This window comes from Haliotis cracherodii, unplaced genomic scaffold, assembly GCF_022045235.1.
Source record: "Haliotis cracherodii isolate W230 unplaced genomic scaffold, xgHalCrac1.p SCAF_12, whole genome shotgun sequence".
Classification (NCBI taxonomy): Eukaryota; Metazoa; Mollusca; class Gastropoda; order Lepetellida; family Haliotidae; genus Haliotis; species Haliotis cracherodii.
Genome location: NW_027266267.1, coordinates 15,714,706 through 15,734,439, shown reverse-complemented (window position 1 = coordinate 15,734,439; position 19,734 = coordinate 15,714,706). Strand labels below are relative to the sequence as shown.

At 39.8% G+C, this 19,734-nt stretch overlaps 1 protein-coding gene across 1 annotated transcript in view; it reads right to left on the bottom strand.

Annotated features, from left to right (window-relative positions):
* Positions 1-19,734, bottom strand: part of LOC139457085 (protein turtle homolog B-like) — a 77,251-nt gene extending 57,517 nt beyond the window's left edge. The window contains exons 1-5 of the mRNA XM_071238527.1: positions 19,341-19,734; positions 11,592-11,873; positions 10,967-11,224; positions 8,812-9,090; positions 6,520-6,816 (exon numbers count right to left, since the gene is read on the bottom strand). Of these exons, the coding sequence (XP_071094628.1) occupies positions 6,520-6,816; positions 8,812-9,090; positions 10,967-11,224; positions 11,592-11,873; positions 19,341-19,734 (1,510 nt within the window). The remainder of the gene's footprint in view (positions 1-6,519; positions 6,817-8,811; positions 9,091-10,966; positions 11,225-11,591; positions 11,874-19,340) is intronic.

Below are 19,734 nucleotides of genomic sequence, written 5' to 3'. Positions count from 1 at the left end.
GAAAAAGGCACTTCTACTGAGTCTGATTGTTAAGTGTACCAAGTTTTGCGAAGCTAGGTTGTACGGTTTAGAAAATATGTTCTGGACAAGAGCAGTACCCTCAAATATCCTAAGTTCATCATATTTCCATGGAAACGACAAAAATATAAAATTCTAAAAATCTCTAAATAGCAAAAGGCAATACTACTGAGCCTGATTCTTAAGTGTACCAAGTGTTGTGAAGCTAGGTTGTACGGTTTAGGAAATATGCTCCGGACAAGAGCACTACTCTATAATTTCTAAGTTCATCATATTTCCATGGAAACAACAAAAACATAAAATTCTAAAAAATCTCTAAAAAGCAAAAGGCACTTCTACTGAGCCTGATTGTTAAGTGTATAAGTTCTGGGAAGCTAGGTTGTACGTGTTTAGGAAATATGCTTCGGACAAACAATGATTACAAACTGACGGACGGACATACTGATGGCTATATCCCCCCGTCATTATATGTCGGGGGGATAAAAATGTAGAAAACTATAATTGAATGTGCAGTTAGAATGAAGCGGTCTACATCTGGGAAAGAAGTGTGACATTTGTAGCAACTGGGATATTTGATATGCTTAAAGACCTGTATACTACAAATGCTAATTCCATAGCTATCGACATTCGTAAATTCCATTCTTACCTGTGCCTATAACACTAGCACTATCATAAAATGTATATTTGAACATTAATTGGTTAAATACTGTAATGAGAATTTCCCGTGGAAATTTCAGGGTAGAATACTAGAACTGGTCACCACCTATGCTGGTCAAGGGGGACACAGGTGGCCCAGTCGTCTAAGGCGCCGCGATTCGCTGTGCAGAGTTGCGTCTATTGGGCACGCCAAAAACCCTATGATTGTGGGTTCGAATCCCAGTTCGTCCCGATTATGTTTCTAGGTTTGTCAGTACCATACCCATGTTCGTGGGTTTCACTGAAGTGATAAACCTCTGAGACCTGCATCACTTCAGGCTTTCCTAACCAAATTAAGCCGCCATATAACTGGAATAGTGTTAAAAGCAGCGTTAAACCCAACTCACTCACTCACTATGCTGATCGTAAGAGTCGAAGAAAAGTGATCGTTGTAAACAGTATTAATAACTTTGACAGTTTGGTCTAGACTCGATTATTCACCGGTCTCGGCCATTAGCTAGAACATTGCCAAGTGCTGTGCTAAACAATAAACAAGCTAGCTTTGTGGAAAGTGGTAGACAGTTACTTATATGTTGTACCTTTGCTGGTACCAGTGTTACCAGCATTCTCATACATTGCTGCCTGGACATGTTCATAGGGTTGTTCTGATTTCTCACTTAAACCTTCGTAGTGATTGGCAGATTCTGTAATATTAAAATGAATGAATGAATGAATGAGTGAACTGCATTAATTATTGGCATGAATAATATAATATGCTAGGTGAATAATCGAACAACAGTTACTTAAAACGCGAAAGGTTGTTTAAGGTCTAATACCTTTTTTGTACAATCCTTGGTTATTTTCTAAGACAATATCTCATGTATGAATGGTGAATTAATAACGTTTACTATCACGATTCAAATATGTCATAACCTTTCATTTTTTCTGAATACAGTATTCTGAACAGTATCATTGACGGAATATTTTCTCAGTTCGTTTACAACATAAAAGTTAGTTGCAAATGAACAGTTGTATCTGAATACCTTCTGGGAGAAATGTTCCCGTGTTTGCATAAGTCCTGAGCTCCGTGTAGTTCTGAGCGTCAGCTTCTCTGTTTGTAAGACCACTGTAGGCACTCATTTCTGTGTCAATATAACATGAATATATCATATTCAAAATTAAATTATATATTATAAATAAGCCGCCCACCCGCACAATATTTTCAAAAGCTATTGCCTGAGAACCATTTTTATTCAGTCTAAGCGACAAAAATAGTGATGACACCTGCAGTATGCGAAAAGGTGAGCGTATCCTGCCCCACAGGTGGCACCCGTCACAAAACACATGCAAAGGCAAGTCAACTGTTCACCTGAACAAACACGGAAACATGGTACACGTCAAAATAGGGAATTGCATCGAGCATGATTTTGATCACTTGTGAATCATATTTTGAAATGCCCTCCACATGCATACCAAAAATGCTGTAATCCTGATCAAACAACTTTTGAGCGAAAGGATGCATGCTTGATTGTACGTCAAAAGATGTGAAATGTAGACACCAAATGATGGAGCTGCTTGAATATTGCTCGATATAAAGGGGAAGTTGACTCTTGACTATTGCAACAACGATGAACAGAACTATAGTGCGTATGAGTAGGTTTGAAACTACTTTAAACAGTACTTCAGTCACATCACAGCCTGCTAACATAATGTGGGAGGAATGTCCAAGTCGATCTTGACGTTAACCACTTTGGTGAAATGCATGGGTATAGATATGATGCTGACGCAGAGATCAAATACAGGACCAAACATTCGTTCACTAACATACCTGCAGCATGTATCTGGTCTCTCTGATTTACTTGATGATTGGCCCTGTGTGAAATATTACAGAAAATAAAATGTTAATTAATACATCCTAAAAAGCAGATTAAAAAGGACATTATATGAAAATGTTAAAGAATCAACCTAAAATGACCAGGCGGCACGGGTGGCCCAGTCGTCTAAGGCGCTGCGATTCGCTGTGCAGAGTTGCGTCCCTTGGGCACGCCAGAAACCTATGATTGTGGGTTCGAATCCCGGTTCGCCCCGATTATGTTTCTAGGTTTGTCAGCACCATACCCGTGCTCGTGGGTTTTACCGAAGTGGTAAACGTCTGAGACCTGCATCCCTTCGGGCTTTCCTCCCACATTAAACTGACACGCCGCGATATAACTGGAATACTGTTAAAAGCGGCGTTAAACCAAACTCACTCACTCACTCACTTAAAATGAACAACAACGTAAAATGGAAACTTACACATTCTGAGTGACTGGTGATTCTGTAGAAAGAAACAAAACATGAGGATGTGTTGTTTTCATTAGTATAAAATTGAATTGATAAGCATCAAAGTATGCAAAGTTTTATTTTTTTCTCAAAATATATTTGACGTGATGAGAATTGACCTCTGGATTCGCTGATAGAACTCTAGATTTACCTCTATGATATAGATACTGACTAGAATATGCTTAGCTAAAAAACTATAATACTGAAATCTTATTCATTGACTTAAAGCAAAAGATAAATCTTTAAGGTGCACTTGCAGCTACAGAAGCACCAACTAAAGGAATGAACAAAATAGCATGATTGAAACTATCTTATAATCTTATTAACTACTTCAAATTCAACATCTTCATTGGAACTTAGCTACTGGTCCTTATAAAACATACAATTGAAGTTTTACCAGTCAACTAAGTGCTCCATATATTGCCATATTTCTCACCAAGCAAGAGTTCTTACAAAGCTTACGTAAGTTTCACTTTTAGAAATTTGATTTTGAGAAAAAAAAAGGTTTCAGGAAATGAAAGATGGCTAGAAGTCTTCAATTTTGCATTTATATTTCTGCTGTATTGGAAAAAGCTCTGCACATTCTATGTATCACTTTATAATTCATCAAATTGTTCTGGATATGGATCTGCAAATGGCGATGACAATGGCAACAATAGATGGTGGAAAATGCAAGGCATTGTCTAGAAAAAGGAAACAACCATTTGGGAAATAAACATCTGCATACAAATATGTTCATTAAAAAAGACAAACGTTACTTTACGCTATATTGATATTTGTCTTGTGAATCATTGTTTATTTCGTGGCAATCAACATTAAGTATTTCCATCAACATTGTCAACATAATCGTAGTATAAATCAAGAACTTGTGACTCATAAAAATCAAGTTGTTACTGATGAACATTCCCCCGGTAATTGTGCACTTGCCTGGTTTTAGTAATACACACTTATATCCTCTTCTAGCCAAGACGACAACAACCACGACAAGGCCTACCAGCAATAACACACCGACTGTCATTCCCGCTATTAGTCCAGCTGGAAAAGGGTCTCCTGGAGAAAGCAAATAAATAGTTCACGTCTAGATAGTAACATTTGTAATCAGAAAATCCCTTGTATAGTGATGTACATTTCATATTCTTGAAGTAGAAGTGGCTTATCATATAGATAGGCTTTATAAAAATCTTACTGGTTGGGATATGCCTACAAAAGAAACAAATTCCCCTGAACAATCCATTTTGACACTGTTACCAAAAAAAACCGTATTGCACACGCACGCACGGATGCATGCACATGCTTGCACTAATATTGTGTGAATGAGTGTCTGAGAATGGTTTTACGCCGCTGTCAGCAATATGACAGCTATATCACGGCAGAGGACACCAGAAATGGGTTTCACACATTGTACCCATGTAGGGATTCGAACCTGGGCTTTCAGCATGACAACATGAAAATGTACTCATTTCATTTGAAACGTATGGTAAAACACACCGAGCCAATGGAATGACACTTGGGATCAACTAACATAAATCAGTCAAATACATCTGAGGTCATAACTGTCAAAAAAAACAGACGAAGAAAGTCAGGCTTCTGAACGCTTCCATACCACCTCGGTCTTGTGTTAACTGCTCGGGTGCCACAAGCCTGGACATGACGCATTATTGATGACATATTCCCCCTATGATGTTATTAGCTATGTGTCCAACTCCACCAACACTGGCTTTCCAGCTGCTATCCATTGTCTGTCTGGTTTGGACGTTGTCTTATCCCAAGGATGTTCTGTCGGTGAGAGGTCCAGTGAGCGTGACGGATAGGGCAACACAGGTTCGTTATTGATGTTGAGAAAGTCGTTGATAATACGTGCAGTGTGGAGCAGATGCTGTTCCAAAAGGACAACGGCATGTCTCTATCTGCATGAATAATCAAGGAGTTTCTCAACATCAATAACGTACCCGTGTTGCCCTATCTGACATGCCCATCGATAGAACATGTCAGAGCAGAGCAGTTGGAATGTGCATTATTGGAGGAGTGGGATTGTCAGTGGTCTCCAACTGTGCGACGTTGGAAGCGACGTGATTGGTGAAGGGTACTGTCCAGCAGGCTCAACGGTTGTTAGGTTGTTGTTCAGATGGTGATCCTCCTTTGGGGTAGTCACACATGGTCTACCGGTTCCTGGCCTGTCCCTTGTCAGCACAGGCCGGTGGTATCGCTCAAGTCGTCTGGTACTGGTCAGTCGGCTGCCCCCATCAGCTCCATTCTAAGACCCCTCTCTCTGTGTTCTGCTTGTAACCTTGGCATTTTGTCTCGCCTTCTTTTGAGTTGTGATATTATGGGATGCAACCGCTTGCAATTTCATCTCATGCTATCAATCAAAAACCTGTTATATACAAAATTCCCCAAGTATCAGTTTTCTCAAAATGCACAGACTTTCAACAGTGTGTTGAGTGTGTTTTGGCAATGGTGTATTAGATCTAACAACATATACTTTCTTTTGATCGGCAGTTTATAAACTTTCTCAATGTAAAACAAACTATCAAATGTATTTCGGAGCACAGCCAAGTAGGGAAGGTGTTTTTAAACACGTACAAAAAAAACTAAAGAGCTATGAAGTATCAGTATTTATGTTCAGTGGCCCCTCTGAAACATTTTACACTTTACATTTTTCACCCGTATGAGAATTGGTCACCCATGAGATCTCCTGACGAAACATTCATGTACAGAATATGTTTGAACAGGGAATATAACTGATCTCAGTGCGAAATTGTAATTCCTCAGAACTTCAACAGAAATACCACAGAAGGTTACAAACCGCCTTTCACCAACACTTGATGTCATCATTGTGTTACATAAAAGTAGGTTTCTATAATTACCTTTCTTTCAATGGCAGATATAGCCTACTAGTATGGTGCTTTGATGTCAAAGTACTCATACCTTACTTGAGATGTCATGTTCTCCATTAATTCTAATCTAATCGGTTTTCTTTAAAAGAATGAAAGGATTTATTCAACCTTAAATAATCATCACTCACTCAGTACACTCACCACCATCAACTTTGTTCCCTGTCAGTCCAGTCACATGTTCAGTGTAGGAGCTGTTTCCAAACTTGTTCCTTGCCACAACCCTCACATGGTACACAGTGCCAGAGTTGAGATCCCTGATGACTGACGTTAAGTAATTCCCCCTTCCTGTCTCTTCATAGGTTCCTGCTGTCTTCCAGTCTTCCTCGTCTGTGCTGTACTCTAGAGTGAATGTCTGAGTGGCCCCGCTATTGAACTCCTCCTTCCAGGAAACACGTAGAGAGGAGGGGCCTTCTGTGTAGACACTGACGGTTGTTGGGGTACTCGGTGGCCCTACAAGCAATAGAGATTATGATTAAATGAAACCATTCTGAAAAATTAACAAAAACTCACCTCCAGACACAATGGTGATCGCTTGTGTATGCCACTGACTCAACTACACCATTCTCCTCCAAGTTTGTTGTTGGAGGTTTGAATGAAGTAGTCATGAAGCAGGACTAGAGAGAATTAATTCATATCAAAATCTCACCTTCAGACACTATGCTGAGTGTGTATGTCACTGAACTGCCTACACCATTGCTCACTGTAAGTCTGTAGTCCCCGAAGTCCTGCTGTTTGAGGTTAGTAAGGTGGAGTCTGGCAGTTACTGAGATGTCGGAAACAGGGCTGGAGGAACCAGTGAGGTCCTGGCTGATGCTGGAGGTTCTACCCCAGGTGAATGTAGGAATGGGGTAGGCCAGGACTGACACAGACACGTTCACGTTACCACCCTGTCTAGAGGCGTACTTGAGTTGCTGGGACATTGTCTCATCTGGACGAGGAGAACCTGATGGATACATTACATATATTGATGCCCAAGACTGAGACAGCATGCACGTCTTTCATCGGACATGTTTACTCAATTTCTCAAAACAACACATTGTCATGCGATTCATATCACTGTTCGGAATGGTTACTAGTATTCAAACGTATGACCAACCTTGTATGTCATTATAGGGTCCAATTTCAAAGTGTTCAAAGGCAATGCATGTCGTTTCCAGGTGTAATTCTCGAATACTCAACCACACGTGAAAATTGGAAAATATGTACGTTTGTCAAACTTGGCACTGAGGAAAAGAAATATAACAAAAGTAAATATACTCGGTGAACATTACTTAATATGTCCATGCATCGAATCCCGTTTTACAACATTTGATCATACCATTGCACAAACGTAGCGCCAATAAGCTTTTACACTGTAGATTGTCACACATATAACTTAATATGCATGATTTGCAAACTAACAAGCAGCCTTTTAAAGTGTTTATAAATCCCAATATAATGCATATGTATGTCATATATCTGATAAAAACAATTCAAACTGTAGTTAGTCCTAAAGCTCGCCCATACAGGTGACTTTATGATGGGCCCTGGCAGAATCATCCGTCCATGACAACACCAAACATATGCTTCTTTTTGTTCTTAAGTGGGTGAGTGAGTGAGTTGGGTTTAATGCCACTTTGAACAGTATTCCAGTTATATCGCGGCGTGTCAGCTGAATGTGGGAGGAAAGCCTGAAGTGATGCAGGTCTCAGACATTTGTCACTTTGGTGAAACCCAAGGGCGTGTATGGTGCTGACAAACCTAGAAACATAATCGGGGCGAACCGGGATTCGAACCCACAATCATAGGTTTCTGGCGTGCCAAGGGACGCAACTCTGCACAGCGAATCGCGGCGCCTTAGACCACTGGGCCACCTGTGCCCCCCCCCCCTTTTTGTTCTTTAAATGCTTTCTATATCTTCGGATCAAGTGAATTATTAACAGTTTTTCTCAATATACATGAATAATATTCATTTAGCAGTGATTGATAGGAATGTTATAATATTCGTGAAGTTGACAGTAGTACTGTTATAAAACTTTAAAACGCTAAGCTACTACAAATAATAACACCAATCCTGAATAGCAAAATGAATAGCATATACCTATCAGCATGCAATTTGAACGAAGAAATATTGAGAGACACACAGCAATAATTCAGATTTTGCTTCAAACTTTATGACATATTTACACAAAATATAACATGTCACTGTCAGGAACTTTGTTATTTGCGTGTCATCATAACCCGTGGGTCGTTGATCATAATATCAACCACTGGTTTGTATAGGCAAACTCAATTATTTACAGGACGCTAAGATATTACCGGAGCATTGCTAATTGTGGCGCGAAACAACAAACAGTTATTTCCATTATATCTAGATATACAAGAAAGTGGAAATGTTCGCACAAAACCACATGACCACGTTTCCATTTACCAAGTGTGGTAGTGAGGGTGAAATGGGGTTTAGCGTCAGGACCAAGATTATTCATTTACATAGCGACGTGCGTGCGTACGTGTATGTGTGTGACTGTATTAGTCTAAAGTTATGACTTTTTTCAGTACTAGCCAACTGAGATACAATGCCACAGTTTAAACATGGATATCACTCAGACACATTAAACTGACTCTGCGTTATCAATTTATTGTTTTGACCCTTTAATGCTTTAATGTTATCTGAAATGGTTACATATGAATTGATATTGATAGAATGTTTCACTACATATGCATGTTTCATCACATCTTAGCTACAACTCTCAATCATATGGTTGGCGTTAAACAACAAACAAAACAAACAATCATATGGCATTTCATCTGATTGCACCCCTGATGTTGGCATGAGCGGTGACATATATGTTTAAGTTTGAGTTTCAAGGAATAAGTTAAATATGATCATGACATAAAGTAGTCAGGGCAAGTAGTGTACTTCTAGCTATCCAGGGTTAAAGAGGTGGACTGTACTCACATTTGACCAGCAACTCCACCCCCTGGCTGACAGGTGCCCCGATGTTGTTAGTGGCAGTACAGGAGTAGTTCCCTCTTTGTCTACAGTCTGCTGACTCCAGTCTATATTCTGCTGTCAGGGAGTTATCTGCCCTTGTCAACTCCTCAGTTCCATTCAGTAACCTGATGACTGACCTTGGATTACTATCAACCTGGCATCTCAAGGTCACTGGATCCGACTCGTTAACTGTCACTGAACCACCGTGAGAGTTGGCAGTAAACATACTCACAGTGGCGGGATCTGAAAATATAACAGCGTGAAAATCTATGGTTCGTTTTACAATTGTGAAGATAATGCAAAACCAAGTCTCAACACTGACATTTTGTTATTGAATAACCAGAATTATGTTAATGTAACTATAGCAATGTTGTACTTACACTGTCACCAGTGTAGACTATTTACTAACACTGAACATCAACACTGACTGTAACACTGTCACTAGTGTAGACTATATACTTACACAGAACATCAACACTGACTGTAACACTGTCACCAGAGTAGACTATATACTTGCACTGAACATCAACACTGACTGTAACACTGTCACCAGTGTAGACTATATACTTATACTGAACATCAACACAGACTGTAACACTGTCACCAGTGTAAACTATATACTTACACTGAACATCAACACTGACTGTAACACTGTCACCAGTGTAGACTATATACTTACACTGAACATCAACACTGACTGTTACACTGTCAGCAGTGTAGACTATATACTTACACTGAACATCAACACTGACTGTAACACTGTCACCAGTGTAGACTATATACTTACACTGAACATCAACACTGACTGTAACACTGTCAGCAGTGTAGACTATATACTTACACTGAACATCAACACTGACTGTAACACTGTCACCAGTGTAGACTATATACTTACACTGAACATCAACACTGACTGTAACACTGTCACTAGTGTAGACTTTACTTACACAGAACATCAACACTGACTGTAACACTGTCACTAGTGTAGACTTTACTTACACAGAACATCAACACTGACTGTAACACTGTCAGCAGTGTAGACTATATACTTACACTGAACATCAACACTGACTGTAGCACTGTCCCTAGTGTAGACTTTACTTACACAGAACATCAACACTGACTGTAACACTGTCACCAGTGTAGACTTTACTTACACAGAACATCAACACTGACTGTAGCACTGTCCCTAGTGTAGACTATATATTTACACAGAACATCAACACTGACTGTAACACTGTCACCAGTGTATACTATATACTTACACAGAACATCAACACTGACTGTAACACGGTCACCAGTGTAGACTATATACTTACACAGAACATCAACACTGACTGTAACACTGTCACCAGTGTAGACTATATATTTACACAGAACATCAACACTGACTGTAACACTGTCACCAGTGTAGACTATATACTTACACTGAACATCAACACTGACTGTAGCACTGTCACCAGTGTAAACTATATACTTACACTGAACATCAACACTGACTGTAACACTGTCACCAGTATAGACTATATACTTACATTGAACATCAACAATGACTGTAACACTGTCACCAGTGTAGACTATATACTTACACAGAACATCAACAATGACTGTAACACTGTCACCAGTGTAGACTATATACTTACACAGAACATCAACACTGACTGTAACACTGTCACTAGTGTAGACTTTACTTACACAGAACATCAACACTGACTGTAACACTGTCACTAGTGTAGACTATATACTTACACTGAACATCAACACTGACTGTAACACTGTCACTAGTGTAGACTTTACTTACACAGAACATCAACATTGACTGTAACACTGTCACTAGTGAAGACTTTACTTACACAGAACATCAACACTGACTGTAACACTGTCACTAGTGTAGACTATATACTTACACTGAACATCAACACTGACTGTAACACTGTAACCAGTGTAGACTATATACTTACACTGAACATCAACACTGACTGTAACACTGTCACTAGTGTAGACTTTACTTACACAGAACATCAACACTGACTGTAACACTGTCACTAGTGTAGACTATACTTACACTGAACATCAACACTGACTGTAACACTGTCACCAGTGTAGACTATATACTTACACTGAACATCAACACTGACTGTAACACTGTCACTTCTCCCGTGTGTATTATTAGACTGACATCTGTAGGAGCCTGTCTTAGATCTGTCAGCTTGTCCCTGGAGTATGGCTCCACTGCTGAAAGCTGTTCCATCGTGTAACCACCTGTAGGTACATCCGGGTCTACAGAGGGCGGAGCACGTGATTGATGGAAGAGCCTGGTGTTCTGTCACGGTGTAGGAGGAGGTGGAGGGGGTCAGGGAGATCTGGTAGGACCCGTCTGGAGTAAAGATGGTGTGACATTGTACATATGTGGAGGCAACAGATCGGAGCCACTGGTTCTGTATCTCACCACAGGGAGACCTTGGCAATAAGTGAAGCACTACCATTGTCTTTTTGGAAAATAAAATATGTTTTAAAAATGGTGGAGTTATACAAACAAATCAATACTGTGGCAAGATATTGTAAGGTCATACATGGAAACAAACCAATGAGACATGAAAAGGAAGACATGCCAAATGTTCAGTGAGTGATGCCATGAAGGAGACAGACTGACTAATAGAGTAAGTCAATTAGTGAAAATGAGAGCTAAAACATCCAACATACATCACATATATAAAACAAATATTACAAGCCAGAGTACTCACACTGAGGCTCCATGTTGTACCCCTGGCTCCACTCTGACTCCAGACCCTGACTTTCTCTGGCTCTACATCTGAAGCTGTGACTGTCCCGGGAACTAACTTTGAAGATGTAGGAGGAACCAGGGGAGGTAACTGTGATGTTAGTGTTGTCACGCTGCCAGATGTAGGTCAAGGTCAGGCCATGGTCAGCTGGGACAGTGGTAGAGGTGGAGCTGCAGGTCAAGGTCACTGTCTGGTTGTAGACAGGAGTTGTGGACACTGGACGGCCAGGTGTTGTTGGCTTGCCTGTCAAACAACAAACTTCAAATCATCTTGGATAGAGTTGACAAACATGTTTAACACTAAGAGGGAACAGTTATCAGACATCAGATATCATAATCAGCAGCCACCTTATAAGTATATTCCGAACGTAATGTATACCTCACATACACACAGAATAAATGGGAAAACTCTTTTTCTTGTTTTCGGGGTTTCAGAAATTGCAACATGGTTGAAATGATACCATTGACAATTGCATAATGTTTAATAATAAAATGTTATTAAATTGGCAACATCGGACTGTCTCATAAAAGATGATTTGTTATGTTCACAGGCACAGTTAGCAAAATCGTTCTATGTCACGTGTCTTGTATGCCCACATGAGGACACATTAAAGACGGAAAAGAAAAAGTAATCAATGACAGCTACATAAATAGAGAGAAACCTGAAAGTGCAATGTTCTATGTTACATAATAGATTTATTGAAGAATATATTGTCAATAATACCGACATGAATTTACTTTTTGATGCATATTTTCTTCATCGTGTTTTTTTAGATAATACATTGGTATGCAGGTCACAATGGAAAAAAAAGATTATGTCATCTGATTAAAGTCATCAAATATAAACAAAGAGCAGAAACAATGAGACATCTTCAAATTGGTGTTTTCTTAAATAAGTGATAAGGTAATATTTTCACTTTGGTAATTCGATAATTGTACATTGATTCTTACAGCTGCGTGGCAGCGCAGACCGATGTACAAACATATCTAATAATGACTAAGCATCGTGGTATTTCGCATACTATGCTCAAATACACTCAGAACAGTTGCATGCAAAAACAGTAAATTAGAGAATAGGGTCAATTTTCAAATATAAGCATTGGAAAACAATATTCCGAAAATCTGGTAATAGATCACCGGTCTATAGTTTATTCGTTGATAAATGAAAATAAATTCCGAAATGAACGGAACATTGAGTCAAAGGGAAGCACCTTATCCCTGTGCTTCAAAACACCAAAATATCAGTGTAAGCAGCTTTCATGACCAACTCGTGCCATTCAGGGACAAACCGAATTTTTACAGAAATTCGCAGTGGTGACGAATGCAAGAATTCACTCCCTGGTTTGTTTGTCATCAGTTTCAAAGCAAAAGGAAGGCGAAGATGTTTGATTGGCCACATCTTAAAACTGAAGTGATGTGAAAGTATAAAATGAACAACATTCTTAATTACACAAATTTCAATTTCATTTCACATGAAAGCATTCACCAAAACGCAACTTGCAATAATTTCAGGCACTTCTCTGGAACATGAATACAACTTGGAACACATCTTTGTTTACAAAAAAGGTTTGAGAACGTTGCAACTGATTCATTAGACACCTTGTCATCTGCCCTCAAAAACAGCTGTTGGTTTTGTAGTTATCTTAATTTTGACACAAAACAACCCATATCCCCCCTTCTCGGGAAAACCGGATCAGGGCAATCCATCTTATTGATTTAGTTGGTTTGTTGTTTAACGCCGCATTCAGCAATATTCCAGCTATATGACCGCGGTCTGTAAATAATCGAGTCTGGACCAGACAATCCAGTGATTGACATCATGAGCATCGATCCACGTAATTGGGATCGATGACATTCATCAACCAAGTCAGCGAGCCTGACCACCCACCCTCTTACGACAAGCATAGTCGCCTTTTACGGCAAGCATGGGTTGCTCAAGGCCTATTCTACGCCGGATCTTCACGGGATTGATGGAGCATGTCACGAGTTTGCAGACACCTGTGTCCATCATTCCACAATTTACGGGCTTCAGGAACATCATCAGTTGACCAACAGTGCAGATGATTGTCAAGGATTGACAGATGATTCGCGTTTCGTTTGGAGTCTATGTTATTTGTGCCTACACTCTCATAATAAAATATTTTGTCGATATTAAGTCGATATTCACAAATGTGTTTATAACATAACAATGTAGCTAATGCATAACAACATGTCATTTTCATGCTTTAGATTTCGACAAATCTTGTACTGAATTTTAAAGTGGAATTTGTTTAGGTCATTCTTCATTTTGCACGGTATTCGTAGATCATAATGGGGGCAGGTGTACTAAATGATCTCAACAAAACTGACCTCGTATATTGTTTGATAGGCATTACTTAGAAGTTGAGTGATGACAAAGTGGAGATAATTTTTGGATAACAACTTCTTTAATTACAGTAAAGGTGACGTTTCGGTATAGATCCTTATACCGTTGTCAAGTAAAGCTGAATAATGATGTTGTTTTTGTTGCATTAAGTGTTTAAGAGGTTGCCTTCTGCCAAAGCAATTTCGGCTGACCCGTCCCTCTTTGGGACTACTGTGTGTGAGTAGGGTACACATATCTATTGTGAGTTCGGTGTTCACATAATTTCTGTTTTTGTATTGATACGGTTTCTATTTTCTTATATTGACATGATTTCCTTTTTATCCCTGGCTGCTCTGTTTCTATACGTTCGAGTAGCTGTCCATCTCTCAGAAATAGAGTTAGTTTGGCCTTCGCTATTGCATCTCTTGGCTTTAGGAGATCTATGACAGATAGCGGATCTAACTGCAAATCTTGTTTTAACCTAGCCCGGGCTGGGGCATGGACATTCTAGTAACATGTGAGCAATGGTTTCAGCCTGATTGCAAGATGAACAAACCTTGTCATAGTGCTTTTTGTGACCGAGTCTGAGGCGTGAGATAGCAATTTCAATTTTTGTATGTTAAGAGCATGAGTTTGGCTTTTGTTGGACCTTGGGTTGAATTTTGTATAGCCATCTGCCGATCTCACTTGCGTCCTATTGGGCTTGCCGTCTTTCTGCTATAGAGGCTTTGATTTTGATTTTTATCTCTTATTTACTAAAGGGAATAGGCTGTATATCCGCTTTGTCTAGAGCTAGCTTCGTCAGTGAGTCTGCTTTTCATTTCCATGAATATCTATGTGAGAGGGGATCCAACACAGCTCCACCTGTTGCCCTTGGTCCGATAGTTTTGTATATTCGTATAGAATAGTGTTGATTGTATTTGGCCTGGAGTTTGAATTTCTGCCACTGATGGCCTGAAGTGCAATTAGTGAGTCTGATAGGAATACTGCCTTTGCTTCCGGAAGTTCTGGTATGAGTTTGAGTGCATGATGAATTGCCTCCAGAATATATACAGTTTGGAGGATTAACAGTAACAACAATTACGTACATCAGAGAGATTAACATGAGTAGGTTAAACAATGACAACAGAAGGATAAAACTGTAACATCATGTCTATATATTGATATGACTTTACCATAGCCAGTCACAACAGCACTGACACACAGAGACAATTCACGTTTTCACAACCAGTACTGTATTGTCTAAGATGAGTCTGTATTGTCTGATCAGTGTTACAAACCTCTTTTACATTGATACGTTATGACTATTTGTTACGGGATGATTGGTATTATACTACAAATCATGAAGGCAAAGACATATCAAAATCAAACGAACTACTTCGAAGTATGTAAACAATACCTCTTACTCTTACAAGGAAGGAAGTTTTCCTTAAAAGGAGGCCATCGTATAAAGATAAGACTTAAATCCTTACATGGTTAATGACAACTTAATGTGATAAATAAAAGGGGTTTTTTGACTGACGAAAATGAGTGACACATCTTTAAACTTGCAATGACTAATATGTTAACTTGTTCAGGCTCATTAAACTTTATTATCACACAACTTAATACAAACTGTTGTATTTTATGTCTGGAACTTTATTCCTTTGTTTTCTAAACAATTTAAATGTCAACGAGCTTTGAAAATGAAATGCGGCTTCAAGTGAGAAGCTTTTAGCAATATTCCACAGTGGGGAACACCAGAAATGAGCTTCACAGATTGTACCCATGTGGGGTATCGAACCCGGGCCTTTGGCGTGAACGCTTTAACCACTCGGCTACCCCACCACCCCGGCTTCAATTAAGGCAAAGACAAGATCAAACTTGCGATTATTAACTGAATATTTCTTAGAATTCATTGTGGTAATTATATTAAACCGAAAACATGATATAACATAATAATTTGCAGGCACAATTTTAGTGAGTGAGTATGGCTTTACACCGCTTTTAGCAATATTCCAGCAATATCACGGCGGGGGACACCAGAAATGGGCTTCACACATTGTACCCATGTCGGGAATCGAACCCAGGTCTTTGGCGTGACGAGCGAACGCTTTAACCACTAGGCTACCCGACCGCCGAAAGCACAATATTAGACTATATGAGTTAAATATACATTTCAACAAAAGAATACTTTTATATATCAATCTCATTAAAATCCGATCTTAGATCTGGCTACTGGTGAATAAGATCTGAGTCGGACATTCCATTGAGGGTCACGTTTATTACGTCAGGGGTTCTAACTCAAACATGATTCTTAGACAGTGGCATAACTACAGAGAAGCAAAATAACAATTACCCACTCATACTTTTTCTAGACAACCTGTATGTATTTATCCAATTCACGAGGCTGAAAACCATGTATCCATGACATGTATATGACTAGAATCCTCAAATTGCCTCAACCTGCATCAATAAGCTAGTCCACTTGTGAGCGTGATATTTGGGAATCTTTTATTGTACATTTGCTTTACGGCATCCTAGACGAACTGTGCAACTATGTTCCTTACTATAGTTATTGTTTTATTTAGTCTTGGGCCTTGTGATGTTCTCCTGAATACATACAGCCCATGGCCCAGAGACCAGAGAGAGCAGGTGATGCTTATGGTAGCTAGTGAGTGAGTGAGTAATTTTCAGCGAATATTATCATTGCTAGAGTCAGCTATGTGCTCCAGGACACGAAAAACACTATCACATTGAGTAAATGCCTTTTATCAAAGGGAAGGTACTCTAACTCCAGTATATGAGACGTCACGTTTGTTTAGAGTCTGCCTGGCGCCTGTCCTGTTGCAACGTTACGAACCGAAGTACAGAGTCAGCTGTACATACAGCGACAAATTGAAACAAGGTACCAATTCGGACAACTCTTTTAAATTGGAGGAATGGACCCAAGCCGCAGAGGTCTACAGGCACAGATATGGAAACTGATCCCGCTAGGCTAATGTCCTCGGAATCGCTAAATTGTTTCACAATTTATATCTCCAAATTTGAAAAAAACTTCTAAAATGCCTCAGATACGCCCCAGTCTGACACTGATTTTCTGTGTCTTTGACTATTGTTTTGATAATGATAATAATTATCCCTTTAGTTTCTCAAGATTCCCGATGGTTAATCCTGACCCGATCGCTAATGGGCAAGGGAGTTAACTGACTCTAAAAGTCCAGTTTCCACCCTTGCCGAACTAGGCTGCAATTATGGCGTCACATTTTGGCTGAACTAACGAGTCTATGCATAGTCCAATCAAAATCGCGTAACGAAATCGACATCTGGTTTGTAAACAACATTGATTTCAACGTGCAGATTTCGGTCGACGGCAGGATTTGCATAATATATGTACTGTCAGCTGGGCGTCGACAAATATATTCCCAATCTTTTCAAGGTGACTGAGCACCGCCATGTTTGTTTGTTTAAGTGGGTGAGTGAGTATGGTTTTACGCCGCTTTTAGCAATATTCCAGCAATATCACGGCGGGGGACACCGGAAATGGGCTTCACACATTGTACCCATGTCGGGATTCGAACCCGGGTTTTTGGCGTGACGAGCGAACGCTTTAACCACTAGGCTTCCCGACCGCCCCATGTTTGTTTGAAGCAAATGCAAGAGCAATGAGAGGTGGAATCTGAATTGTCAATAGGAGGGGCATAGAGGGAATATAACTCGTTTTAGTCACTGGTGGCGATACGATCGACCCCAGAATTTCCAGCCTATTTCGGCAAGGGTGGAAACGGACCTTTTACAGTCAGTTAACTCCCTTGCCTCGGGAAGCTGATGGACAGGGGCGACGCCATGTTTGTTTGTCAAAACTGAAGGACGTACAAACTTGACCTTTCATACTTGCATCTTTATCCGTAAATGACCCTCACGGATACCGCTTTATTCTGCGATGAAGTTCACGTTTTGAATTTCGCAACTGTTAATGTTTTAAGAGTTGTTAAGATAATACAAGCTAAATTATAGACAATAAGAAAACGAAGCCTGATGTTTCACAGGTGATTCATATTTTATTCATGGGAGACTTTTCATATTCAAATTTCATAAGAGGTATGTCAGCTAGGTTATGTGTAGACAACTGTGCACAGCATCTGTTATATGCCTCCATGAGTTCTTCAGTTTAAAATATCTTCAAACGTAATTCTATGAAAGTCTTATCACAATACGACCTAGCTAGACTTGTCTGTTTTATGCATCTTCTATGATACAAGAATCCGTATTTCAGATATTCCAAAGTCGTGCATTGATTAGGACTGATGTGTAGCCACGGTTGCTTTGATTTATCAAACTATCTAGATGTGGATATATAATTGTCAGATATTAACTCTTGAGTTAAATCTGGTAATGATTAACGAAAGATAGGAATTTTGAAATAGATGTTTAATTAATGTGTTAACATTGAAGAATTAAAGATTCCTTGAGAGAAACATAGAATACTAAACGAGCACCCGCATAAAATTGCTATTACACGGAACCAAACTCACTCACTCACTCTTTTTGAACAATTCGTTTTTATCATAAAGCGTATTTCTACTAGTGTATTTATGTATGCCGCGTTTATGTCATAAAACGGTATGCATTCACGGTTCACAGCATTCACGGCTAGTCCATCGATTTGGCGCTCGCGGTACCAACAGCAGAATCGGTATTCGGCTTTCCCGGGACTGTCTGATATTCTAATTTGGCGTTCCCGTCCAATATAACCGCGGAGTAGAGATGGCTTTTAAAATTGAGTGGCACGAGTCTCCATTTTGCTTGTCCCGGAATGCCACGAGTTGGTAACGAATGCCACAAGGTGTTCAAACAGCACTTTCTCAACTTTCCGTTATCAAACAGTTTTAATGAGCATGAAGCTTGGCTAAAAACGCATTCCAGGTGGCAAGGTTTGACAAAGGTTTTCAATCATATAAATTTGAAATTCCGGTGGAATATCCGTTTAATCTAATGACGGATGACAAGGGGCCAGCCTCTGTGGTGTAGTGTATAGAGCGTCTACACGGCGAGCGGTCGGTGGTTCGATCCCCTTGCAAGAGTCAGTATAATGTCTGAGATACCATGTTAAACTGCGGCATGGTATCTTTATGGGTTTGCATATTAAACCCGACTTTAGTATAGACAAGTACTATTCCCAACACAAGAATGTGGGTATATAACGATCATATCACCTTAACAAACCCGCCGTAACAAATATGTATAAAAATGTAAATGGCAACTTCTACTCAATGACAACCACTACTACTCCTACCACTACCACCACTACTACTACTACTACTACTACTACTACTACTACTACTACTACCTGTAACAGATATAATAACGTCTACCGCTATTTCTCACCCAGGACAACAAGTTTCTGTCCACAGTTCCTTATCACAGTAGCAGGTACTCCATCCCCACACGTGTATGTCCCTGCATCAGATGTCTGGATGTTGCGCAGGGAGAAGGTGACATTCCTGGCTGCTATGTTCCCCTGGTACACCACTCTACCTGTGTAGTTGCCAAACACAAGAGATGCCCCAGCAGCTGTCACTGCAAACACAGTGACTCCAGCAGGACTGACAGTGTGGAAGCTGACATCTGACCCCAGACCTCCCTGTGGAATCTCCCAGCTGAACCTGGCTGTGTCAGACACTGCAGACAACACTGGACTGGCACTGGGGGCACCTGATATAACACATGTAATAAGAATAACTATCTCAGGGAGATCATTCACAGGACCCAAATTAAACAT